This window comes from Homalodisca vitripennis, chromosome 5, assembly GCF_021130785.1.
Source record: "Homalodisca vitripennis isolate AUS2020 chromosome 5, UT_GWSS_2.1, whole genome shotgun sequence".
NCBI classification, from domain to species: Eukaryota; Metazoa; Arthropoda; class Insecta; order Hemiptera; family Cicadellidae; genus Homalodisca; species Homalodisca vitripennis.
The window spans coordinates 21,002,832-21,030,245 of NC_060211.1; the positions used below are offsets into that span (position 1 = coordinate 21,002,832).

The window sequence follows — 27,414 nt, forward strand, 5'->3', positions numbered from 1 at the left end:
AGTGTTGTGTATAGTTTTTGATTAGGTGCATGTTTTTAGAGTTAGTGAAGTTGACAAACAACACGGTGGTTGTGATTCCTGACTTAGGCGTGCCACAACGCTTTGGTAAGATTTGTTTATTTTAACCTAGTTTGTGATTATGTATTAGGTTAGTTCTTTACCTGAACATGAGATCAGATTGCAGATCTCGAAACGTAGTGTTACTGATTTCTTGTTTCACTGAACGATGGCAAATGTCCGGAAAAATTAGGCTACCTCTTATTTTAATTTGCATTTTACATTAAACTCTCACGAACCGTTCCTAAAAGGATGTATAAACGAATTAGTATTATGTATTGTATTTAATTCAATCATAAACAATTTTTTTGTCAAATTCAGGGCCGTACCCAAACTTTCATTTCGGGGAGACTAACGGTATGTACTACCATATTCATTTTCTATTCTATCATAGGTAAATTATCTGTATTTAGTATAACCAAATAACACAAGAACTGCAAATATTATTGGTAGTTAATAATACTATTACATTCTAGGTCTAGAATTAAAATTAATTTTCTTCAACAATCTTGTATTTAAAAATATAACCCCAAAAGTACGGCCCTTTAAAATTGCTTACTTTTTGTGAAAAATGTTGACTTTCTTGTCTTTAATCGAGTTCTTACGTTGTGCATGTTAATCTGAACTCTGGAAAAGACATATTACGGGACTATCAGCTATTGAAAACTTTTTAACTTACCATATGGCAATAGCATTTCCAAAGAAGTAGGTGAGGAAGAACACAAGAGCGCAGTGGGCGTTCCCGAGGCCCTCCTGGGCCAGGAGCAGAGTCCTGGAGTAGTCGGGGTAACAGGCCACAGCATCGCGACCCAGGGCGGCGCGCAGCCCCCAGCCCACACTGACCATGTTGTGGCACAGGGCGAGGAACGGCAGGGGCCGCTCAGGGTACGGGAACATGGACCCGGAGTCCGCCAGGAACGTCACCACCGCGAACAGCGAAGTGACGAAACATATCGCGGACAACACCGAGATCCAAACTTCGGCGACGTCCTTGTCCACCTTGGTGAAGAGGATGTCGGCGTCGCAGCGTTGGAGGCAGCGGCCGGTGCGGTTGGCGCGGACGTACAAGTCGGGGCGGGCGTAGTGGGAACAAGGAGTGACGTCCGGGTCGGTTGAAAGTACTCGGGACCCAGAGGGGCGCGCGGGGGCCACCCCGAGCCCAACCTCGCCGGGGCCCTCCATACACATGTGGCGGTGATCGTTCTGCGCTGGGAATCGGGAACAGTCCAACGCCGCGGGCCAGGGGAATCCAAACCCTTGCAGGACGGGGTAGCAACGGGCCCGCACCGCCTCACACAACCCTCTGCAAGGACCGATGGGCGAAGTCACCTTCTCGTTACACATGGGTACGTACACAGAACACAAGAAGAATCCCAGCTGGGCGGAGCACCCGTACTGCACCAAGGGCGAGAAGGTCTGCAGGGTGAAGTCGGCGTCCGCTTGAGTGTCGTGGCCCACCAGGTTCGGCATGCTGGTGTAGTTGTAGCCCGTGCCGCGGCATAGATCTACTGCTATGTGTTGACAGGCGGCAGCGGCGCGGTCTACGAGCGTGGCGGCGGTGGCGAGCAGCAGGAGGGACGTCGAGGTCCACATCTCTCCGAGCCCCGACACCGACTGAGTGCAGGCAGAGAGGCTCTAGCTGCAAGCCACGGGCTGCACCGCCCACCACACCAGCGGCCGGCCGGGCTTGTCGAGTTAGTTTAATAATGACAAGCGTTTAAAACGCCGTTGTATACTAGATTAACGACTCGCGCTCGGTCCAAAAAAATAAACAACCGCTTAACAAAACAACCGAAACCGACTCGCCGTATGAATAATACACCCGTTAATTGGTAGTTTGTACTGTGCGATAAATCAGCGATCAACAGGCCCCGTAATTGGCCAGCCTAATTTACGTGCATTTTTATAGCCTTGTCGGGATTAGTTTATACTCGTCGAGGCGAGGAAAGGAATTAATGGGTGCAGGCAAATGTGTTCATTATTGATTTACTCTTTCCTTTCCAGCTCTTGGAAACAATAAACAATAGCCATTGTGTTCGGTAAATAATCAACTGTTCGCGATTATAATCGTGTAATAAATTATGCGGTAATGGGCAAGATTTCTAAAACACGCCTCTTTCGATCTATCTCCAATATTCGAGAATCTGCGCTTTGTCTTTTATCTAAGAACCGATACTTGATATTTAAGTATTGTTCTGAAATAGAAGACCTTTATGGCTTTACATTTATACTGTTATCTGATATACAAATGTAGGGATGCAACCAACAAGATCATATCAGAGGGAAGTTAATGTGCGTCTAGAATTTCTGAAAGGAAGAAGAGGGTTCAGGCCATATGCTTTTTCTTCGAGACAAATATTTATCTAATTTAAAAGCTTCAGTATACAATTTGTATGTAATGGGTAAGGCGTGATCTATACAGGACCTTTCAAAATTTAGTTAAAAACTTTACGAAACTATTAATCGTACTAAAACAAAAAAAATGTTTCCTATAAACACAGGACCTAAAATGATTCTCTTTCGGTCAGTATGTATGTTTGTTTTTTACGTATAAACTCATAACTCAGATGTTTCCAGGATTTGTAATTTTGCATGAATATTAATGAATTTTAAACGTAGGCCTACAACTTGGCAACAGGCGAATAAAACATCTTTACTGGATTCAAAATGGCGGCCGTTTTAAAAAGTGTTATGCTAAATATCATGGGTACCACAGTAAATACGACAAAATTATAAGGAAGATAAAAATAGCATGTTAAGTGATAAAACATTTGACATATCAATTGTTATGATTGGTTCACAAATAACGAAGAATTGGATTTATGGCCTGAAGGGCTATTGGTGATATTTATAGAAATGAAATTTTTACTTCAACTTTTACAAAAAAAAAAATGAATGAATAAATTATCGGATATAGGAAATTTAATCTTATTACATAATTTTTCTTCACATAACATTTAAATATCTCAGATCATGTTCAAAAGAACTCCATTGTTCAAAATACACACATCCAGGTGCCTTCGCATTTACTGGCGGATTCTTTAAAAAAGAATTTCTTGCCTCTTTATGAACAATTCCATCCTATTACATATTCTAAATCATAATTCTTCAACGCTCTCTCCTGAACATAAATAAACTAAGATTTTCAAAAGACCCTTAACTTATATGTAAAAGTCCAAAGGAATTAGGTCTGGTGACCTTCTTGGGCATTTAATTGACCCTCCTTGACCTATCCGTTGATTTGAAAAACTGCGATGTAAGTGTTCACAGACGACAACAATGGTGTGCAGGCGCCCCATGGTGCATAAACCACCATAACTTACATCATGTAGCAAAGAAGGGAGTTCTTTTCTCAAAAATCCTAACTTTTTAACCACCACGCCCGAAATACATCGTGCAACTCTAATTTTGTAAACAAACGCCACACCCCAGCACACCTGTTTTCACATTATCAGCTGTTTTATTTTTGTTGTATCAGCTGTTAGTTTGTGTTACTTGATGTTCTATTATGATAAAAATGTCTATCTGTCCAGTTGGTGGTGCAATCTTGTGGACATTACTCACACTACTTGGACGCCATGTGCTTTGCATCGTACACGAGTGTTCTGGAATGGTTACGTTGATATTTTACGAGATGTTTTATGTATTCGTAAATAGTTGTATTAATTTTTTTTTACTCTATTTATTGAACTTTAAATAACGTCTTATGTCAAAAACTCCTAAAAATGGGGAAAATAATCGGCCCCTGGGGGGTTTTAGTATGTAACTAAACCCGAAGCTCGGGTGTCGCCGAGTATCCAGGATAAGTCTAGTATCGCGTCAGTTAAAAAGCTAAATACACCAACACACCGTGCCTAGGAGGAAGAATGAACATAAATATATTGTCGCCTAAAATTCTAGGCCAAATATTTACTAAAAATCGATGTTGTGGACCTTTCTGATGGCATGCGTATTCTAGTCTGTTCAAACTTGTTAGCTATGGACGTTTACTATATCTGTCGTTGAAAACTGAGCCTCGTCAGTACCAAAAAATTCTAGATTAAAAGTTTGGATCAATACATTTCTCCAAAAACCATTCACAAATAACTATGCAAGGAGCATAGTCATGTGGCAATTGAGTTTGGACTTACTGAAGTTGGTAGGGATGTAATAGTTGCTCTTGTCTAACAAATTGTAAGTAGTTACTTGATGTTACCATATGTTCAAACACTCTATTGAAGGAGCATATGGTTGCCATTTGGTCATAGGGCATTTCCAATAGTCTAAGAGCTAGTGGTCGGCTACCTGTATGTATTTGATGAGACCTGGGTTTTTGTACAGTGAGGCCCCTATACCCATCTGTACATGAGATGGGGAGTCACTAAGCTCCAGGTGGGCCGACTTGGCGGGCGCTCAGGTAAGACAGGTATCAATTTTTGGCCAATTTCATGAGTATTTGATGACGTCTGCCGTTATGTAATTTGAAAATATATTATTATTATTATCGGAAAATAACAATGGCAGACCATTATCGCGCGCGGATTTCATTGCGGCAGACGATTTTGAAAGTGCCCAAAAAAATAAAATTTTGAAAGTAATCGACGAGATCTGCCATTGATATATTTTATTTATTAGGGTCTTAAAAACTTATATTTGAACATGGCAGACGTCTATATAGCGGATATACATTAGTAGAAAAGAAAATCTTAGCTACTATCGGTCAATTGTATGCATAGACCGCTTAAAGCTAATCTTCCTTTTTACCCTATGGATTACTATTGTACTCATTCTAGCCTATAATATTGTCTTGTATTGTTACTAGCATTCGAATAATTCAGGTTTTATACCTGAGAGGGCCAAATTGTATCCCCACTCTAACGGATGTTTTTCAGTATATTTCCGAACCTTCCATACAGTTGTCTGCATGCTCGATTGTCGCAGTTGTATAAAAAAAAAAGAAAAAAAGTTACCTCGTTTTTCGTAAATATATTGAAAACAATACAATACGTAGTGTTGCTTTCTTTTGTTTTGTTGATTTAGTTATTATTTATTTAATATATCTGTGAGAATGTCGAGTGAAAAACCAGAACAGAAGTGTGTTTTTTGGACTCAGTAAAAACTGACAAATTATTGCTGTTTTCAGAAGATACTATATCAAAATGTAAAAGGATTTTGTGGTTAAGAAAATTCCACGAATTAAAATATAAAGACATTATTTTACCGGACGAAATTTATGATTCAGCATATCATAGTAGTTGTTATAAGACATTTACAGCATTAAAAAGGCAATATTTGACGACAGATGTTGAAAAAAAGGTTCTATCACAGTCCAAAAAGTGATTCCCTTGAAAACAATGCAAACATTCTTGAGACAAAAGAAGCAGATAAAGAAATCGACGCTGAAGCTGAACCTTCGTTGGAGGAGGGGTCATCTTCAGATTCAGTAAAATCATTGAATGTTCAATTTTCTAATACTGCAGCTCCCGATACTGTAGCTTCTGCAAACTCAAATTTGTGTTTTTTTGTAACAAAAAAAGAAACAATTTCAATATTAAATTGACCCATTACGGACTTCAGAGAAGGATCAGTTTAAAAAGAGTATCCTTTTAAACTTTAAGCCAGATACTACAATTTATCAAGAAAGTTTAACAAAAATAGAAAGTGTTCTCTCATCTGAAGTATATTACCATGAATATTTGTCGGCAAAAAAAAAATCTCTCGAGAAGAGTCCTGTCCCGTACTGCATGGCACATCTTCCGAGAAGTGCATGAAACTGTTTATAAAGAAATATGTCATTTAGTTGAAGAAAATGTGATAAATCGAGGATGTTGTTATTTTCTGGAGTTATTTGCAGAAAGAGTATCTTGAAAATATTTAAAGAATTAAGTGAAAAGCTCAGACGCAGCATCAATATTTAACGCATCTTATTTGGAAGAAAAGCTTCGCAAGAAATTTGGCGATAAAATTCAAATTTTGACATCCGAAGAAAAAAAGTTGTTGCCCCAATGGGGTATTTTCAAAAATTGATGATTCATTATTTGCGCACTTGAAAGACCAAGATATTTTACGAGAAAGAAATTAAGGGCATAAAAAGAATTACCCAATAATTTTAACCAGTCAACGCTTAATAAAAGGTGAGTGTTCAACACCACCTATGATTTCCGAATTTTTTTCATCCCATTCTTGGATGTTCAAGACGTAAACGGCGGAACTGCGACAGTTTTTCAATGTCACGTACAGTCCCTGTCACAGGACGTTATATATATGACTCACAATGGTAAATGAAGACCTCTAAACACATTCGCTTAGGCATGGCGTTAAAAATTCTTACAAGCAGTCGTAAGATTTAACAAAAAGGTTAAGTGTTAGAGAGGGCTTCTTAGCCCTAACTTCGCCTGGTAAAATAAGACATTCTTTACTTTTTTTTACTTTAAGATTATCGATATAAAAATCGTTACGGTCATTGTATAAGTTACACCGCTGTCGAGGAGTTAGAAACAGAGGCAACATTTTCACGTACCGAAAATATGTCCAGAGGTAATTAATAAAGAAGAAAATCTTGTGGCAGGTATGGCATTCGACAATTATGACCGATTTGTTGATACCAAGAGTGGGAAAGACACTCTTCCTGATACTGTTGGAATAATGTACCAAAATATTAACCCCAAAGACGACAATGTAGAAGAGGGAAAAGAAGATAATGAAAGATATATAGACGACGATCTTTTTGAGACAATCGATTTTCGAGTTACCACAGTGCGCTAAAAACTCAAAAAAAAATTAGTAACATTCAAACTGAAAGCCAAGAAGAGGTTCATATAATCGTGCATAAGAGTGTTTACGATTGAATTGAAACCTGAGTTATTTCGAATGCTAGTAACAATACAAGACAATATTATGGGCTAGAATGAGTACAATAGTATTCCATAGGGGAAAAAATGGAAGATAGCTTTAAGCAGTCTATACATACATCTGACCGGATTGTAGCTAAGATTTTCTTTTCTACTAAAAGTATGCTCGCTATATAGACGTCTGCCATCATCAGTATAAGTTTTTAAGACCCCTAATAAATAAAATATATCAATGGCAGATCTCGTCGATTACTTTCAAAATTTTATTTTTTTTGAGCACGTTCAAAATCGTCTGCCGCAATGAAATCCGCGCGATAATGGTCTGCCATTGTTATTTTCCGATAATAATAATAATATATTTTCAAATTACAAAACGGCAAACGTCATCAAATACTTATGAAATTAGCCAAAAATTGATACCTGTCTTACCTGAGCGCCCGCCAAGTCGGCCACCTGGAGCTTAGTGACTCCCCATCTCATGTACAGTGGGTATAGGGGCCTCACTGTACAAAAAAACCCAGGTCTCATCAAATACATACAGGTAGCCGACCACTAGCTCTTAGACTACAATACTCTATGGGGCAGCACACCAACTCTTTGCAAATCTGCATCAAATTCATATGATTATCCTTTCATAACACCAAGTCCTCAAATGTGGCCATGGGATGTTCTCTGTTTCAAGTCAGTGATTTATGACTACGGAACCGAAGGTCAAATACTACCATTTGAATACAAGTAATGATGTACATTGTAACACAAGAACTGCGTAATGTGCAGAACACAGTCGGCCACTATGTGTGGCCTGGTGAGCTGAAAGGACAGTCCATGCAAGACTATCTGAGCTGAGCAAGAGATAAGTTAAGGCCACATTTGTGGCCTTCCGATCACAAAGGGTTAAGATCCAAACACAGCTTGTATCTCATGAGTGATCAATAGCTTTGATTGATCATTCAGTTAATGTGAGACTGCTGTCTTTGGTAGCTGTGTGTTCAGCTCCTCTACGTATCACCCCATGAACCATGATATAAATCCCGGTAAGATCAGGGTATGTTTAGCACAATAAAATCCATAACAAAGCCTTTGGTTCATGATGATACTAAGCTACTTCAACTTTACGTGCATTTCAATTCTTATCCTTACCAATATTTATATTTATTTTGTACTTTCCCAGAACTAAAATAGTCAGATTACCCTTAAGGGTACATTTTCTTAAGAAAATGTGATGCTTTCATTCAGATTCCTTATAATGTTACCCACTATCAGGTTCCAGAAGACCAAGAACTCTCTGAAAACAATCCGATGTAGTCCTAGCCATTGTTTCTCTCATCCAAAAAATTCAATGAAATTAAACTAGATAGCTCATCTACCTCTTGTAGTATCGGCATTAGTATTATCCTACATTATACTAATACAATTCATATATAATCAAGGGTACAATTGTTGATGGTCCCCTTTATATCAAAGAAGACACCTAAATCCATATCTACTGCCTATGATCTACTGAACCCTGCTTACCAGACTGATAATATTTCTCACTATAACTACCATTGTAAGAGAAATATATAAAGGAAGAAAAAATACTCAAATTTCTGTCAACAATTAACAGACACAGTTTATTAACACCAAACATTTACAATAAATTTAAGTAAATGTATATCTAAACAAGTATAAATTTCAAGCAACATTTTTGACATTATGTAATATATTATTATCGATATGTTATATAAAAATAAGTGGTAATATATATTTTAATATAACAAACTATTAAACCACTATGCTGATAAAAAAAACAACTAGCACAGCATCCAAGGCTTCTTTAACAAGCAAGAAATGGTATTCCAGAGTGGTATTTTATGGAGATTCCCATTAATGGAATAAAGTAATAATTTTATGGTGTGTAACCGTAACAAATATCCAATCTTAAATAATGTTTTTGACTTCCTAAACAGAATAAAAATTGGAAATCTGGAATTCATAACAAGAAATTAACTATTTATGGCAAATGTAACTTAAAACTAACAAGGATTTAACATAACTGTACAAAAGCAATAATAATAAATTTTCATTTATTTGTTAGAGAATTTAACTGATAATGCACCATAACTGTTTTAAAGTAAAGTATTGAGTTGTTAATCAAATTAAAATACCCAGTAATGTATGAAATTAACAAGTTCATGACAGTACTCGTTGAGTACACAAGCACATTTTAAAATTACCTTTTCGAAAGTACCCTTGACTCCATGTAGACTTCCCTTTAGTAAATAGTTAAAGTTGATGGAGTACATGTTGATATAATTTTCTGATTTTTTTTATAATATTGTTGCATTTCTGGTAGTGAAAAAAATCAGATCTTACAAAAATGCCATGGAATACCATGTATCCCATCACATACACAACTTTAAGGTATGAAAAATTCCTCACATTTTACAAATTATTTTGCTTACAATTTAATACTAATCATTTACTTATGTAGAAAGAAATTATTTTGGTGTTTAAAACAACAAAAACCCATTCAAATATAACAAAACAGTCAGATACATAAGTGTTACTTCAGTACACAAATTACGTATGTTATAATCTGGTATACATTTCAAATATAAAAGGAGTAATAAAAATGTTTGTTTAATGTACTTTTCCCATAAAATAACGATAAAATAACGTACGGGGTCGTTGCAAAATACAATAGTAAAATAAATGGGAATAGCATTCCAGTCACGGATATATTAACACCACTTTTGAGTAGATTACAAGAGTGTATTTTCAAGATTGTTTATGAGTTTATAAGATTACACGAATAGCTTATTGAAGATTTAACATCTTCGTAAGTCTAAATTCAAACCATAAAGTTGGCACATTCAATACTCGTAATCACCTATCTCTGATGAAAAGGTTGTTTAGTTATAGTTGTATCAAATGATGCAATATTTAAATTGCTTTATCAAGAATAGACTCAGTATAAGAATTTTTCCACCCTTTCTTGACAACAACAATAATCTTATTAAAATAAATATTGTTTTCTAATTTAAACTGACATACAAGACTTTAATGTTTTTATTGCAAAATGAAATTTATTTTTGATTTAGTACAAATTTATTTTAGCTCGAAATCATAAAAATGTATGTACTAATTATTTTGGAAGCAAAATCCTTATCAACAACATTTTACACATTTATTTTGATATATTGTACGTATTTACATACATAATTTATTTTAATGTAAATAATAAAGAAAAAATTATATATTTAAGAATAAAAATAATAATAAACTGATTACACATTTTTTATGTAGTCCATTTATAAGATATGAGTTATTTAGAAAATATTTGTGTTTGGAGTACTAACTAATAAGTTATTTCTCATATATGGAGAGATATTAAAAGCTATAATTTCTCAACAAACATTTATGCCACTAACACTATTTATCATAATCATTGTGTGAATAACCTGTTACAGTTCTAGGCTTATTAAGACATTTACTGGACGTTGAATAATTAAAGTGCAGAGGTGAACGGACAACTACTTACTTTAATATTTATATAAAAATAAATAATTTAGTTAGATGTTTATCTAAATTTCTAATATTATTTTTAAGTTTTAGCAATCAACTTTGTCCTTTAGGGTTTCTTCAGGCTTTGATATACTCTTTTTATTGGTTACCAGGAAAACAATTAAAGGTACTAAAATTTTAATTAACACGTGAGCGGTTGCACCTCCTTCCTGGATATGAGAGGTTGCGTGAAGGCAATTTGCTCATGCTTATTTTTTTATTAACTGTCCCTCATAATAAATAAAGTACTTTAACTATCTGCAAATTAAACTGTGTCAATACAGACGTATTACAAGTACAGTACAATTTGCCATACAATTTTGACCTTGTGGAAGGTCGTGCATTCATGAGCGAATTGCCACACGTAGTTTTATAAGCATGTAAATAACAAATTTGCATGTCCTTCAAAAGAAAATGTGTTTAACAAAAGAAAAATATGCAAAATGAAACTTAAATTTATAATAAGTGAGTGATTGTGTTTATAAATTAAACATTTTTTATCAGGGAATATTGTCGAATTGATTGCAGGGGACAACAAAATTTTAGTAATTTTGAAAACAAAGTGAGCACAAGATAAACAGATGTCAAGATCTTGTGAATACATATATGAGAAGAGATAAGAAGATATAAGATAAGATATAAGAAGATATAAGAGATAAGAAGTTCCCAAACTGCTGATATTGTTAATAATAATAATACAGAATTTTAAAAATTGCAGCAACGGCTGCAGGTGCTAAAAATTAATAAAAAATTAAACACAAATTTTCATAAAACACTACATTTTAAATGTTTACAAACCATTCTGCGTAATATTAAAACAGTAAGAACAATCAAATGTTGTTATAAATTATGAATTTCCCCATTACATTAGTTAATTTTAACGTACAGAATAACTGCTACAGAAATTTAAAATATTTTAGTACAAAAATAAATTGACGAATCTGTAATACATGTACAACAAAAGAATTAAATATAGCATTAATTTAACATCATTTTTTGTATCTAGTGTGGTTGTTTATTGCAATGTGTTGTTTTAATCAACCTAAACAATTTTAATGAATTTTCTAGAAGATGACTAGAGAACAATGTAAAGATCTGAGAGGCCACAAAATAATGCAGCCAGACGAAAAATATATTCTAGACTTCTACTTGTGACTTATCTATAAATAACCAGAGCAAGGGATTTATTTTTTTATTATTGATGATATACAAACTGGTTGACAAAATTTCCATTGTTTTACAGAAATTTACATTCAGTATTCTTTTGTCTAATAATGTGGTAATTCGGTTTTATTCTCAATAGTCCAAAAGTGCTGAATAGTAAATTAAAAATATATAAATATAATAATATAATATAAATATATAAAGTATAATTAAAAATATATAAATCTATTTGTATTTAAATCATATTTTAAGACTTGTACGTCCTTGCTATATGGCAAAATATTATTAGTGTATCACTTGCACTTCAAGAAAAAGGTAATTATCTAATGAGACGGAATAGAAAATTACAAGTAGTATTTTAATGTTATTCAGATTAATTTTCTTATATATTATGATATAATTAACATGAGAATCAGTTTTCAAATCCATTGAGTTTCCCTTCTAATTATTTAATGAGTGACCCAAGGAAGAACCTGATAAAAAACTCCTGTATGAAGTAATTTTAATAATGAATGAAAAACATTCATCACTCCTACGCGATTGGACTGATTGCCGGAAACCTCTCAAAGGTACACTGTACACAGAATTATCTCATTTACAGAGTCGAAATCCAAAATGTATTCTATAAAAATAAATCAGCAGTAAATATCTCCACATTCATCTAAATTACGAATAAAAAATTATCTCATTAAGAAGTTAACAAATTAAGAATCAATATATAACAGAAAAAAAAACAAATAATATATGATTTAACAATAACAGAGTATGGTTATTGTTAGAAAAAACACTGCTGAAATAAAATTGAAACATTACTGGAAAGTCTTTGAACTTGAATTTTTATACAGCAGTGAATAAAGACATACCAGCTTTGTGCTTTTATTACTTTTACTTCTAAAAAGCATGTACAGGCCAAGAACTATTAGTATTATATCAAATTAGGCATTAGAGACAAAATTTGTATTTAATTTTCTAGTTTATATATTATATTATTGATATAATGTACAAATCACACAGTAAAACCCTTCAAGTATAAAATTATGACATTATCGTAATACCTATTTTATTCTTTATTATGTAAGTATTGGTTTACTGAGAGAATACTTTTCTAACTCATACCCCTTGAAGAACATAAAAACGTAATTGGGTTAAGTACTGAATTAGTAACGCAACTTATTTTCTCAAGAATAAAACAAAACTATTGCTATTACAAGGTTGAAATAATAGTTAAAATAATTAAGTGAATTTGTTAGGATCATGTTATAAGGCAAATATACCATAATATATAAAATATCCTGACTTTGTTAACAGATGCAGGAGCAAATATAAAGTAAAATATCTAATATTCATATCTTGTAACAAGTATCAAAACAAAGTCATAAATATTGCTAATGGACACATGATAATGATATAAAACTGAAAGAAAAGACTCCAGTTATATTTAGACTAGATTCTTCAATATCAAAATATTTTTACAATATTACGTGCTCTTCAAATTATATATAACTACCACAATAATGGAATAGCAATTTTGATACAATATACTTTACTGTTCAACAACACTATGTGTAAAATAATTTAATACTTACTAACATACTTGCAGATGATTGCTATATAATAAAAGGTTGTATGTCAGCAACACGTGGTGGTCAGAATTTTGACTGGAAAGACTGATTGGTACCAAAACTGCTTTAAGGCGAAATTTTAGTTGGGAACTAAGGAAAATGTACACTGGCATAGATATAGGAGCTAATTTCCATCGTTATATTTAAAAAAATACATCAGGATTTTAAAAGGCAAAGTATTTGTACTGTCGTCAAAATGAATAATTTTATAGTAGTCTGGACTTTTTTTACAGTCATTTTATCATGTGGAACACAAATATTCAATATGGTAAAAAGCAAATTCAGACACATAGTAAATGTTCCCAAAGACTCTGTTTTAAATATGTCTGACAATCATGTGGAACAAAGCCAGATAAGTAATTAAAGAATAAAAGAAAATTTCTCATAGTTTCTTCTTCTATATCTTACTATTTAAAACAAACATATAATTGAATATCATAAAGACTGAAGTTGGCACCAATTGGTTGATTAATATTTTTGTGTAGACTAGAAAGGTAAAAAAATCGTTTTAAAATAATTAAATATCTATCGCTACAAATAAACATTAAAAAAAATGTTTGTGAAAATCTTTCAATAATAATTCCACATTATTTTTTACACTGCATGCATTACTTTACAGAGCATAAAGGATTCTCTATTCTCCTATATTGTTTAATAAGCCCAGTAATTTTATTCTTGAGTAAAATTAAAATTTTAAAATCTCTGAATTAGTATTATAATTGAGTGTGTAAGAATATAAATGGTGTCTTTGTTGACTAAATTCACTATTTTTTATTTAACTACTAATCCGTATTGTATTCAGACCTTGCATGTATGAAGAATGTTTCAATACATGCAGATGAAAGATACAGAAGATGTGGTCTAAAATGAGACTCTTCTGAGAAAACTAGTGAACTTTATGACGAAGATGCTGCTAGAAAGGCTTTATACGAAAAGCAGAAGAGACAGATTGCCATGATGATTTCTTACTTGGGACAGGGGTATCTGGGATTTAAGAGAAACCTGGCAGATAACGACAGAATGGGACCTGTTGGTGGCCATGGTGAGGACAGGCTTAAACTTATAGGGTTCCAGAGATATGCCAGGAGAAAAAAGGGATATCAAGCCTTCTCCAGACCTTCTAGATGAAACTGCCGGAGAATGCCTGATCAATAGTGTGGATGCGGGTGACCAAAGGGTTCAACTGCAAGAGTAACTGCGATGCCCGTCCTTACTCGTACGATGCCTAACTTTGTCTTTGCCTCGCAAACACAACGATGTCAATGAGATTTTCACCTGACACTCACCTCTGTGTAACCAAAGTCTTAAAGATGTTTGTGGGAACTCATAATTTCCATAATTTCATTCCCAAAATATTAACCAACAGGCCCTCGTATCAGCAGATACACAATGTGGAGACCGCCGTGTTATAGATGACTTGAAGTTCACCGGTTAGAGATTCATGCCGCAACAGATCCAAAAATGGTAGATGTGATGATCACCATATTATTACCCACTCCTGGGACCGTGAGAAGCTGGACATTCCCATTGTCCCAGGAATAAGTGTGTTGCTAGAGGATGTTCACAACAATAGCTCAAATTTTCGTTTCAGTCTAGAGTTTGACTATTATATTTAAAATTTAATTTAGCTGGTCTGAAAATAAGAAAAAAATATGAATGGTGAACTATTACATTAAACTTTTTTTAAATATAATTTTTTATTTTCATATAATATTTATGACTTCATACAGCTGGGCTTGTTAAATGACGGGTTTAAAAGGTATATTTGACTTAAACAAACTAAAACGTGTTTTAAACACAGCTTAACTTAAAATTTCAATGACCAAAATCGAATTATTACTGTCAACATTAGATTTTTTAGCATTTGGCTCCAATATTGTTTGACGAGAGAATGTACTTTTCTGTTGCAGTTCTGTTATTTTAAATAAATCAAAACAGCCTTGTTTAAAATAATTCAAATTCACTTTAAACATAGTTTTATAATACTAAATTCTTCCTTAGTGTCTTCATGGACAAAATTCTGACCACCACTCGCCAGACGTGCCTTGCACATATCTTGCACAAATCCGACAGGTGTTTGTGCCTAATAAAATAAATTTTTTTAGTACAATAGTGTATATCACTATTTAAATAATAGTAAAAATAAATCTTTACAATAATGTCAACAAAACAAATGTACACTGACAGTAACAACAACAACACTGTAGGAATAGAGCGATATTACGAGTTGAATTGTTCCAACACTGACTGAAGGGCTACTCTCTCCTCCCGTACCAGGACCAGATCACTGTGTAGTGTAGCACACAATTGTCTCAGGACCTCGTTATGTTCTCTTCGTGTGTCCAGGCTGCACAATACATTTTAATCAACATTACAGTATACAGTGAGCAATAGCTGATCTCTAAAAACTCTCATGATATTAGCATTACCCAATAGATATTGTTTATGATTAATTGATTTCTTACTGATATTTTGCTATTGTAAATTGAAATGAGATCATCAGTTGTATGATTGCGGAGGAATAATTTTTGAATAATAACATTGTAAAAGAGTTCTGTCTTGTTCTTTTCAAATAGAATTCCTCTACTTACAGAAATGTAAAAAGTGAATGAGAGCGTAGGAAGAAGATAGTGTGTGAAGATTAAGTTAGTGTGAAATGGTTACTACTATGAACAAGAGAACAAAAATGCTGATAGATTTCAACAGGCCATCTAATTTTACTCGAAAACTATGATAATATCCTGGAGAGAGTACTTCAACTAATTTATAATAATATCCTAGAGAGAACCCGACTAATTCAAATAGCTTTGTGGATCAAGACCAATCTTTATTATTGCAATTCTTCTTACTGTTTTATTTACAGGACAACAACATTCTTTTAAGTTTTGAGTGTATAGAAAATAATGTCAAGTTGTAAATTTTCTTAACAGGGTGGCCATTCATAACCACTTTTCAAAGTCCCGGTTTTCAAGGTTGAAAATTTTTTATTCTCTAGTCCATTTCCAAACCAAATACACAACTGTAATACTGTATTTAACCCTTATGCCCAATGCAACAGTGACAGTTTGTCGTCACCAGCTGTATTTTCAGGAAATGCCACAGAGCTGTGGTGCTTTAGCAAATTTCGTTGCTAGCGGTACGCGAGAAATTCAGGGACGATTTATCACTAACTCCTATTTTAAGCTCCTCAGTTTTTATCTCTGTCTTTCGATTTGTCGACATAACATAGTGTATACCTAATAACGTTCCTTTCTGTGATGTTTGGAAAATACATGTATCCAATACGGAAAAACAAAGATAATAAATAAATACCAACACAGCGCTACCGTGGAGCAGATTGCAGTCCAGCATTGTGGGTCAAAGGTCTACAGTGTATGAACTTTCGGTATGAGACAATAATTTCACTGGTACACAAGGTTGGCCCATCTGATACTTAATCAAATACTTTCATCTAAACTCTACTTAATTAATTTATCCTTCTGGGAGAGGGAGGCAAGCCTATGAATACCACGCTATTCGCTACTTCAAAGTAATTTGCACAGAATGAGAGAATAATTACTTAAATTTAAGTCATAACCTCAATCTTCTCCATTTAAATAATAGAAATGGTATATTATAAAATGAGCTTCCAGAATATATTCCATATATACATAAAAATGCATGGACATATTTTACATTTATAGAGAATCTATTTTGTATAAACAATACAAAGTATGACGTATAGATAAAATAAAAATTAATGATCGCCTGTTTTTCCGCTGAGCAACTAACGTCCACGCAAGGCACCAACGACAATGGCGTTGACAAATATACACATAGAAATATGCATATCAATTTAAATATTATTAATAAATCACGATATTTTGTTACAATGTTTCTAAATAGTTTTTATAGACAAAGAACTACAAAACGCGTTTCACCAAACGATAATCTGCGTACTGCCGTTCATTTTTGTCCACTAATAGACAGAGCAGACTATCCACAATACGCAAAATAAAAATACTGATTATAGCTAAAATATAATTTGTTAAACTACAGTAGTTTGTTACTTTGGTTATCTATTTACATTTTTTCATACGGAAAGTACAAAAAAGTTTTAGTAATCGGTAATTTACTAACTACCGATTAGTTGTGAATAGATTTATTCTTTTTATTCGAGATTCAGCCTCCCCTTATTAGTAGTTGTAATATTGAGAAATCGTGATTTTCCAAGTGTATTTAAGCAGTTCTGTTAGTATCGGAATCAAGTGAAAAGAACCGCGGTATTGAGTATCAGAAATAATCCATCCCTAGCAAAATTTCCACGGACATAATAAAAATTCACACATATCCACGCATGTTTCTCAGAATCCGAAATTCATGCATATTACACGCTTTTCCAGATTTTCATGGTTGGTGATAGCCCTGCTTACAGTCCTACGAAAGTATCGTGGATTTGAATATATTCCACTGATGGCCAATACAAGAAGAATGCACCAGAAAGTTATCTGCTACAGAAATTATTTCGTTAGCGGTTTAGTTCACGGTCATTAGAATAAGTACCTAGACACCAATACAGAAGAGTACCTTCTACAGTTGCACCCATAATATGAGCACAATTAATGTTATCAACTACTGGCTCCTAAATATTTTGTGCTGGCTTTTAACACATTCACGACGTCAGTGTTTTTCCGAACTTTTTTTTATTTGCCATCACATTTTTCAATAATAGTGGCAAAAAACTGTAATCGGTTTTATATGGTGTGAACTAAAAACCTTAGATGTTATTTAAAAAAACATGTGTTAGAGACAATCCACATTGCTCTTACCTAGGTTCTGATGGCGCGGCTGGCAACTCTCTGAAAGGGGGCGAACTCCTTTCTGGAACTTTTTAACAAAATAAAACCAATTATTAGTATTAATGTGCAGTATTTTATAATAAAAAATAATTTCTTTACCTTTAAATACAAGGGAATTTTCTCTCTATAGACTCCTAGTTCATGTGATTGCCGGAACGAGCGTGCACATGTTCTCCCACCACGTTACACATTAGTTAAAATAACATAACTTACGAGTATTAAAACTGATTAAAATTAAGTGAACAGTGATTGTATTTCCCACGAGTATATGAGGAATATATCATAACCTAAAACATCTATAAACGTTAAATTAAAGTTTTAGCTATCACAAGAGTTCTCTTTTTAAATCTTGGACAGTTTTTTTTGTATTCTACCAAATTTAATATACTTATTGAGAGAGACAATTTGCTATATTAATGATAGTACAATCAATGTGAATTGATATTTATAACCTCTAGTTTTATATCCTGATTTTAAAACAGATATTCGACCTCAATGCAGTATGTATAGAATAAGGGTTACACTAGTTTCTAATTTCTAAGATGTTCTGTATAATGGTGTCTGAACTGAAGGTCACCTGGTTTCCTGTAGACCTGGAAAGCTCCGTGAGACCGGACTTGCTCGCTCGTGATCTCCGGCGGAAACTGTGTGAAGTCTGCAAATGTTGGCGTTTGCTCCACTTCACCCTCTAATTGTTGGCCGATGTATTTTTTTGGTGAGGTCTGTATTGAATAAATGCAATCTTACTACAAGAATCAACCTGACTGCTCATAAAAGATATTCCTATGACTGAAACCATCTTAGAGACTAGTGTTCTTCTTTTGCATCCAAAAACTTTTTGGATAAGGGATTCAATATTTGTCATGACTTACTTATGATGTTATAATTTTAAATTTTGGCAAGTTTTGGCTGTTAAAATTAACGACATATATTTTCAAAAGGTTTTTAAAATTTTAGTTTATTAGACAAATAATTTTTGCACACGTTATTGTGACATTTTATTTTTCACTACCAATATTGTTAAATAATCAAAAACAAAATTCAATGTTAAACAGACATTCACCTTTAAAAAAAGTAATATCGGTATCGAATAAAGTATTCATTAAAATACTTACAAAATTCAGAAATTTAAGCTTGAGTATTTAAAATCACGTCATACTATTTTAAACAGCCTAAATTAACAAGTACCGGTAACATTTGTTACTTACCGAACCTGGGGATGTTCTAGGAGGGACGACTGGTGGTATGTTAGTTATACTTCCAGTCTTACCTGTAACATACATCACTCATTTATTAGTTACATATATTTCTACTCTTGAAATTAGCTCTTATCCATCTCAATCAAATATTGCCATATTTCTATTGAGGATACTAGTATTAACTAATATTGTTGATGGATAAACAATTAAGTTTTTAAGGAACACGTTAAGAATGTCTACTTATTTAAAATGATTTATGTAGAAACGTAAAAAAATGTAAAACAGAAAACGGTGATGAAATCAAGAGAGCAATTCAATTTACTGAGGAACGAGCAATTCAATTTACTTACGTACAACAGTCTTGAGTTTTCTTTTCGCTTTTAGTTGATACTTACTATAAAGCATCTCGTGTTTTCTATCAGTGTACAGCAAGGGCCATGGTAAAATGAAAATACATAGCTATACTTCGGACCCTGAAAATTGAACCCTGCATGGCTGCAGACACAAGCAAAATAAAAACATTAATCCCAAAAATAACCTCACAAACTCCACTGACTTTTGGTCTATGAGAATTCAAGATTAAACCCATACTATAGGAAAAATTTCTAGACTCAGAAAATAATCTTTTTCTTTCAATTAATTCCAAGTAACACAAAAAACAATTAACTATCAGTTAATGATAGACATTGTTTTATTTGATTTTTCAGGTCAAACATCACACAAAAAACAATTACTTTTCTTCTATAATACTGCTGTGTTGCCAATGTTCACTACCAAAGTGTTTTTTACTCATTTTCATATGACATCTTTCTTTATTTTCAAATAGATCCTGAATATTGTAAAAATATAACATGTTACCAAGACCCAAAACTACCAAAGAAATGTTTTTGACTGAAGGTGGTTAAATTATTCTAAGCACAAAAAGCAATAATGATATCTTCCCTAATTCTTGACTATTATTAAGCGTACGCACCCAGCCTGTTCAAATCAAGAGATGAGCTACGGGTGTGGGTCCGATATGGTCGTGGAGGGGGAGGAGGGGGTGGCTCCTTCTTCTGTAGAGTAGCGGCTGGCAGACTGACTGGTCCAGAGCTCCTACACAATATTGGATAACAATCAACAGGTGTAAGCATACATTTAATACTGATAAAACATGCACTAATTTATCATGTAAAAGTAAATAACCAATTTTTTTAATGATTTGAAAGTGTGGTAACTGTATTAATCTATGTGACTTTATGTGTGCAAGAGTTGAAGCAGACACTTGAAATATATTATAACATCATAATAAAAACACAGAAACAATAATAAAATAATAATCTAAAACACTATGCTATAATTTTAGTTCCACATTACCCACAGTAGATAGAATAGAATGAAATAGTTTATCGTCCACAAATATTTCAAGGAAAAACATAAGCAGCTTAGTACAATTCATGTTAAAATTTATTTATTACCTACTAGCTAAAAAGTAATTTTCAGTCTATTGGCTCAATAATAACTCGTTTACTGAAAAAAAAAGGATTACTTAGCAAGAAAATGTATAGTTTTGATTTAAAAGAACAGTTACTTAATGTTTTCATTTTAATTGACAACTTATTCATTAACCTAGATGCAATATAAAAAGGATTTTCTTCACTTTTGCTTAGTCTATGTTGAGATATATTTATAAAATGGTTACTTCTTGTATTGTAAAAGTGGATTTCATTTCTGAGTACAGTTCTGTTTACATTATTTCTAAGGTATAGCAATCACTGCATTACACAGAGACAAGGCAAAGTGAGAATCTTAAGACATCTAAAGATATCCCTACAATGGACAAGCCTTCTTGCTCCGGCAATAACAAGGATATCCTTCTTCTGCATTATAAATACTTCTTCAGCATGGGAAGCTCCACACCATACAAGACCATAGCAAATATGTGCTTGGAAGATACCAAAATAGGCCATGCGGATGCTGTCCTGATCCAATTAACGACATAGGCATTTCAGTGCATAAATGCTTCGACTGAGATTACTTTTGAGACCAATTATATGCTGATATCAACAGAGTATTTGCAGTTATGAACATGAACCAACATGGGCAAGCAGTCTGCGTGTACAGCCTCCAGTTGAACTATATAATTATGCTATGTTGATTGAGCTTACAAATCTTACAACGTGATTAGTTCATTTAAAAATTAGTATAATACACACAGTTTCAAGGAACCTAGCAGGATGTAGCGAAAGATTTATCACAAAAACGGATGGACAGTCCTTTGGCCTTTTGACCCCAAAATCCATAGAGTTCTTCCTTGGACCAAGTGGAACTTATGTATCAAGTTTCAAATCTCTAGACATCATACAGACGGAAGGACAGACAAATGGATTTTAAGAAGGTGCTCCTAAATAATTATGGAAATATTGGTTTTTTTTACCTGCATAGAAATAAATGCATCTGCATAATATATATGAGCAACAGTAAGCTCTAACTACCACGGCTGGATAGCCACTGAACGGAGAAATGCCCTGACATCAATACGGCTGTGGTAGTCCTGCCCCTAGTGGCTTCAAAGCGAAACATAATCTACTAGTTTCTGGTTAGCCCTCAAATTTACACATATAATTTTATTTTTATTGCAAAAACTGTCTACTTTTAATTTATAACTGTGTAATAGATCACCACGTAAACTACTATCTATACAAACAAAACCAAGATATTCTGTTTCACTAACACTAACAATGCACTGAAAAACACCTTGAATCTCACCACCACCAAGTAGTTTGCTGTTTTCTTACAAGACGTCGGCAGCATTAATAATAACAATAATAACTCTATTTGTAGTATGAATCTGTATAAATCATTAACAATTTAACCCATTCAAGACATTGGACGGGCAGTTTCCGTCCTTCACTTCGCGCGGCACAACGACTAAAGACGGGCAGCGCCCGTCCGATAGACACGACATCGACGTAGTTGAATATATTGCCGATAGATCGCTGAGGCATTCACATTTGCTGCATATTTTGTTCTCAATATTCTAGTCTATGTTTTTCTTCTTCTTCGTTGCTGAAAAACATCTGATATTGCCTCAAATCATCTTGGCAAAACAGCTTTCTTTCGTTTGTAAACAGTCAAGATGGCGTCTCGCGACCGGAAGGATGTGTTCGTAAATTCGGATGATTTTGCGGCTTACGTTGCTAATGTTTTAGATGAAAGTGGTGATGAGGAAAGTGACAGTGAACAAGATGACATGATACATGAAAATAATGAAATGTCTGATGGTACAAACGATGACATGCAGTGATAATGAAAGTGACGATAACCCACCGGTATTCTTTGTGATTTTACGTGGATTGTTGGACGAAATAATTTTAATACAATGCGTTTTACCAGCAATCATGGAATAAATCCTATAATTTTGAGGCAGTTAGAAGAAAACTGCACTGAATCACATGTGTTCAATCACTTCTGTGACGAAACCTTTAGGGTTCAGGTAACCCTTTGGTAGGCCTCCCGCTTGTGGAGAAACACCACTCCTTCAAAAAGTTTTGGGGGCATTTTATTGAAAAGATACCTCCAACCACTAAATCCAGGCCCTCAAGAAAATGTAAAGTTTGTGCCTTACAGGGGAAAAGAAGTGAAACAGTGTACCAATGTAGAAATTTTCATGTTCCACTTCATCTGGAAACATGTTTTGAAGTATTTCAGACCCAAACCAGCTTCTAAAGAAGTATAATAAACATTTGTAAATAGTGTAAATATTTTATGTATATTTAAAAAAACTAATATTTTGTGTTCATACAATAACAATGAATAACTAAGGTACATTTATAATATTCATAGCATGTTATACAGTAAGTGTTATGCAAAGTGCACCTGTTCTTACACGGAAGCATGGAAAATATCCAGTCCTGTAGTCCAAAAATTTTAGTAATTTATTCAGTCACGAATGGGTTAAGGATTTCAGCTAATTGCTAAGATATTGTACACTTTCACCATTCACCCTTTATAAGTACGGTACTCATTTTAAACCTGATGTTTTATTATTTGATGCTGAATTATCCATGGAAAAGCAACCTCTGTAATAGGGGAGATGAAGATTGAAGTTGTAATTTTATAGTTGGCAACCCTGACTCAATGGTAAACAGTGGCTGCACTTAATCGAGCAACTAACGCAGATTTGATTTTCTGCTTCTCTTCTTTGTTTGCGGTGCCAGTCTATAAAGCGTGATAGCCTTGAAACTCAACGTCGAGTCTGCTGAATTTCGTCCGGAAACCGGAATTTTTTTTTGCTAATTTAAATGTTACCTAGTGAACTTTTACAGTAATGAATAAATTATACTTTGGTGGCTGTTATTCATAATTACAGGCACTCCATGTGGACTGTTGTTTTGGTGATGTACATATGTTTAGACTAAAATAATAGAAGTTGAAAATATTTTTCACTCTCAGTAAATAATTTGATATGTTTCATACTCACAAGTTTGCTTGTGACTTGCTGTTGCCAGTTACTTTGCACATGGTGTACAGTAATAAGAGCTTTGCACAATAACATTTTAATTAATCCCTAGAAATTGTAATAAACACATATTATTTTATTTTCATGTAAGAAGAATTTCTCAATTAAAAATTAAAATTTTGTAGTGAAGTTTTATTTAATTACAAATGACCACTTTTTACTGACAGTAAGCCTCTGATTTGACTGTTTGGACTGGTTTTCTGTAGTCAGTTTGAACAGTACTGGCAGTCCTTACTACAGGTCACAGCTTGTCTTGAACTCAATGCCCATTTGTAATCAGCTAGGTTTGTTTACTTTATGATACCTGGTGCATCCTTGTCAAGATTAAGGGACTTGACTTGTTTAACTGAAAACCTGATTTCTGACTATGAGTGATTATTTGGACAGAACTTTGTTATCAATATTAATGTGAAATAAGTAATGCCTGTATTAAATTAAAATAAAGTAATAGCTCACTTAATTGTAAAATATTATTTTGGGAGGCTTTTTTAATTTCTTATTATATTAATGCTAAACTATTCATCAAGTACAGTGATTGAGTAACATTAATAAAATTAATTCTTCACACACTGGAAATAAACTAAGGTTTATTTCCAAATAAATGATTTAGTTTTTGCGAAAGTTAAGGGTTACCCCTACTGGCCTGCAAAAGGAGTGTGGACAGTGTAACTTATAAAAATACGAGATAGAGTTTTTTGCTACACACGAGACTTCCAAACTCAACAAAGCGGACATATGTTATTATTATGATAACAGATTAAAGTACACGTTAGAACTGGTCGCTTCGAAACACAAGGAAAAATATAAAAAAGCCCTGTTTGAAGTTGGCAAAGCTAGCGAGCTTATGAAAACTCCTGGTAAAACAACCAGTCCATCAGTAATTAACATTATAGAATCACCAATTTCTCAGCTACATCAGTCTGAAGTCCCTAAGAGTTCAACACCTATTTCTCAACAGAGAGATAAACTCACACCTAATATGAGCGAGGGCTTACCTACATCATGTTTAACCAAAGATGTGGCTGTTAACACCCCTGAGTACCTGGATTTGAGTTTCCAGGTGGGTGCTTTAACAGACAGATGTATTGAGCTAGAAAAGGCATTAATTGAAGAAAATATCTGAATTCTGCAATGAAAACACACCCAAGTAATGATTTCTTCACAAAAATTCTTCAGCAGGAACTAAATAAAAACCAAATGGAAAATGAAAACTTGAAATCAGTTATTGATATTTTACAAAATGACAATAAAAATCTATTTGAGGAAGTAAATCAGCAAAGAAATTCCTCTAAATGTCTCCAATGTTATCCACCTCTAAATAACTGATGACACACGGTCAAAAGAAGATCAACTAGTTTGCACAATCTAAATGTAAGTAAAATTGAATGTGAAAATGCGTATGCTGTGTTATTGCATGAAAATTTCAACTGCATTAAAATATCAATATCAGAAGAAGAAATAAAGATAAGAAAATCAAGTGAACAAAATAATAAGAAAACAATAACTAAAAATGTCAAAACTAATGTTTCTTGTTAAATGGAAATAAATAAGAGTAAACAAAAAATACTGATACTTGCTGACAGTCACGAAAAGAGTTTTGGTAATGGTGGAAAATTGGTGTGATGAGGTTGGCCTCACTGTCAACCCCACCAAGGCTGCTGTGGTTGCCTTTACCAGGAGGCGACAGATGGAGGGCATTGGTCCCTTTCTATTCAAAGGCTCACCCGTTGAGCTGAAGTCTGAGGTCAAGTACTTGGGCGTGATCCTAGATAGGGTTCTAAACTGGGGACCTCATCTAGAAAGGGTCATTGCCAGGGGGAAAGTGGTCTCTAATGCAATGCAGACGTGTGATAGGTGGGCCCTGGGGACTGAAGCCGAGGCTCTTATACTGGCTTTATGTTTCCGTGGTCAGACATGCACTAATGTACGGAGCTGTCGTATGGTGGCCAAAAACGGAGGCCAAGACGGTGGTAGCTCGTCTGGCGGGTATCCAAAGGATGGCCTGCCTTGCTATCACTGGGGCTTTTCCTAGTGCGCCAGGCGCGGCTCTGGATTGTTGTCTTAACCTCGCCCCCCTGGACTTTGTCATTCGGGCTATGGTCAGGAGGAGTGCCTACTGTCTTCAGACTCTGGTCGAAGAGATGGGACTCTGGTCGGGCTGCAGCGGTGGGCACTGCAGAATTAGCACTCTGATACAGGAGGATGTTTTGCACATGATCTCTGATCAGATGCCACAAAAATTTTCCTTTGACAAACCCTTTAGGATTATTTTACCCTCAAGGGATGATTGGTCAGAGGGAAAGAAAACCAGCGGAGCTCGAATGGTTCACAGACGGCTCTAAAACAAAAAGCGGCACAGGCGCTGGAATTCTGGGAGTGAGACCATGTAGGGAGCTGGTGGTCCCTATGGGTCTGTATCTGAGTCTTTCAAGCGGAGGTCGCAGCTATTATGGAATGTGCTCGTGAGAATCTTCGTCTGCGATATAGGAGCAAGACGATTAATATTTTCACGGACAGTCAGGCAGCGCTGATGGCGCTGGATTCTTGCGTGATCAAACCCAAACAGGTTTGGGATTGCTATAGGCCGTTTCCTCCTTTGCCAGAATCAACAATGTAACCGTTTGTTGGGTTCCTGGTCATGAGGGGATTCTTGGGAACGAAAGAGCTGATGCCCTGGCCACCACAGGTGTGAATCCTCTAGGGTTGTCTCGAAATGGATTCGCGCGGAGCATGAAAGAAGGTGGAGGTTGCATCCGGGTATGAGAGTGAGTAGAATGGTATTACAGTCACCTTCCTCCAAGGTGGCTTCGGACCTTCTCTCATTAAACAGATCAATGTCTTCTAAGGTCATTGGTCTCATTACGGGGCATAGTCACCTGAGGAAGCATCTTCACAGAGTTGGCATCCTTCAGGAGGATCCGCTCTGTGGAAGGTGTAATGAGCAGGAGGAGACTGCTGAGCACCTGCTCTTTGATTGCCCTGCAATAGCAAGAGAGCGGTATGCCATCTTTGGTATTTTGGACAGGGGTGGTGAATTTTCCCAGGAGGACTTGATAGGTTGTTTTCGGCGGTTTATTGAACTGCTGAAGTTGTAGACTGGTGGGCCTCATAGTGTGTTTCCGGGGTGCGCAAAAAGCCCTTGAGTCTTAAGTGCATGGCAGTAGGCCGCCCCAAGGGAAAGAAAAAAAAAAAAATATGATTGAACAACGGAGCTCGGCTAATGTTATTAGACCTGGGCCAAAGTTTGGTCAAGTCACTGAGGATGTCAAAGAGCTTACTAAGGAGTTGTCTAATGGTGATCATTTATTAGTAACAGCGGGCAAAACAACATTGAAAGCACCAGCATTGAACAACTATTGAAAGATGAACAGACGCTGATAAAAAAACTCCAAGCACAACAATCTTGTACTGGCTACAGTTTCCATGAGATTTGACACTCCAAACCTAGATCTAAAAGTATCTACAGTTAATGTAGAGATTGAAAACATAGCCAAATTCATTTAGAACTAAAACTTCTTCCTCTACATGTTTTCACTAGCCATGGGCTACATACAAACAAAAAAGGAAAGGTGAAGACTGCTGAAATGTTATTAAAATTGTTACAAAATAATTCCTTTCCAGTAAAAGAAACAAATATTGCAACAAATGATCAAATCA

General features: G+C 34.7%; 2 protein-coding genes across 2 annotated transcripts in view; both read right to left on the reverse strand.

The window, feature by feature from the left end:
* Positions 1-716: 716 nt before the first annotated feature.
* LOC124363796 (frizzled-4) lies at positions 717-1,748 on the reverse strand. The gene has a single exon (XM_046819058.1). It carries the CDS (start codon positions 1,648-1,650, stop codon positions 733-735), a length of 918 nt encoding a protein of 305 aa, XP_046675014.1. The 5' UTR covers positions 1,651-1,748; the 3' UTR covers positions 717-732.
* Positions 1,749-12,449: 10,701 nt separating this feature from the next.
* The window catches only part of LOC124361829 (ralBP1-associated Eps domain-containing protein 1), a 52,153-nt gene continuing 37,188 nt past the window's right edge, over positions 12,450-27,414 (reverse strand). Inside the window, exons 8-12 of the mRNA XM_046815825.1 lie at positions 20,230-20,351; positions 19,266-19,327; positions 18,635-18,779; positions 18,028-18,085; positions 12,450-15,566 (exon numbers count right to left, since the gene is read on the reverse strand). Coding sequence (XP_046671781.1) covers positions 15,440-15,566; positions 18,028-18,085; positions 18,635-18,779; positions 19,266-19,327; positions 20,230-20,351 — 514 coding nt within the window. The 3' untranslated portion in view covers positions 12,450-15,439. The remainder of the gene's footprint in view (positions 15,567-18,027; positions 18,086-18,634; positions 18,780-19,265; positions 19,328-20,229; positions 20,352-27,414) is intronic.

What these genes read in the sequence shown, in the direction of transcription:
- LOC124363796 (XM_046819058.1), bottom strand. Translation starts at nt 1,650, where the DNA reads ATGTGGACCTCGACGTCCCTCCTGCTGCTCGCCACCGCCGCCACGCTC.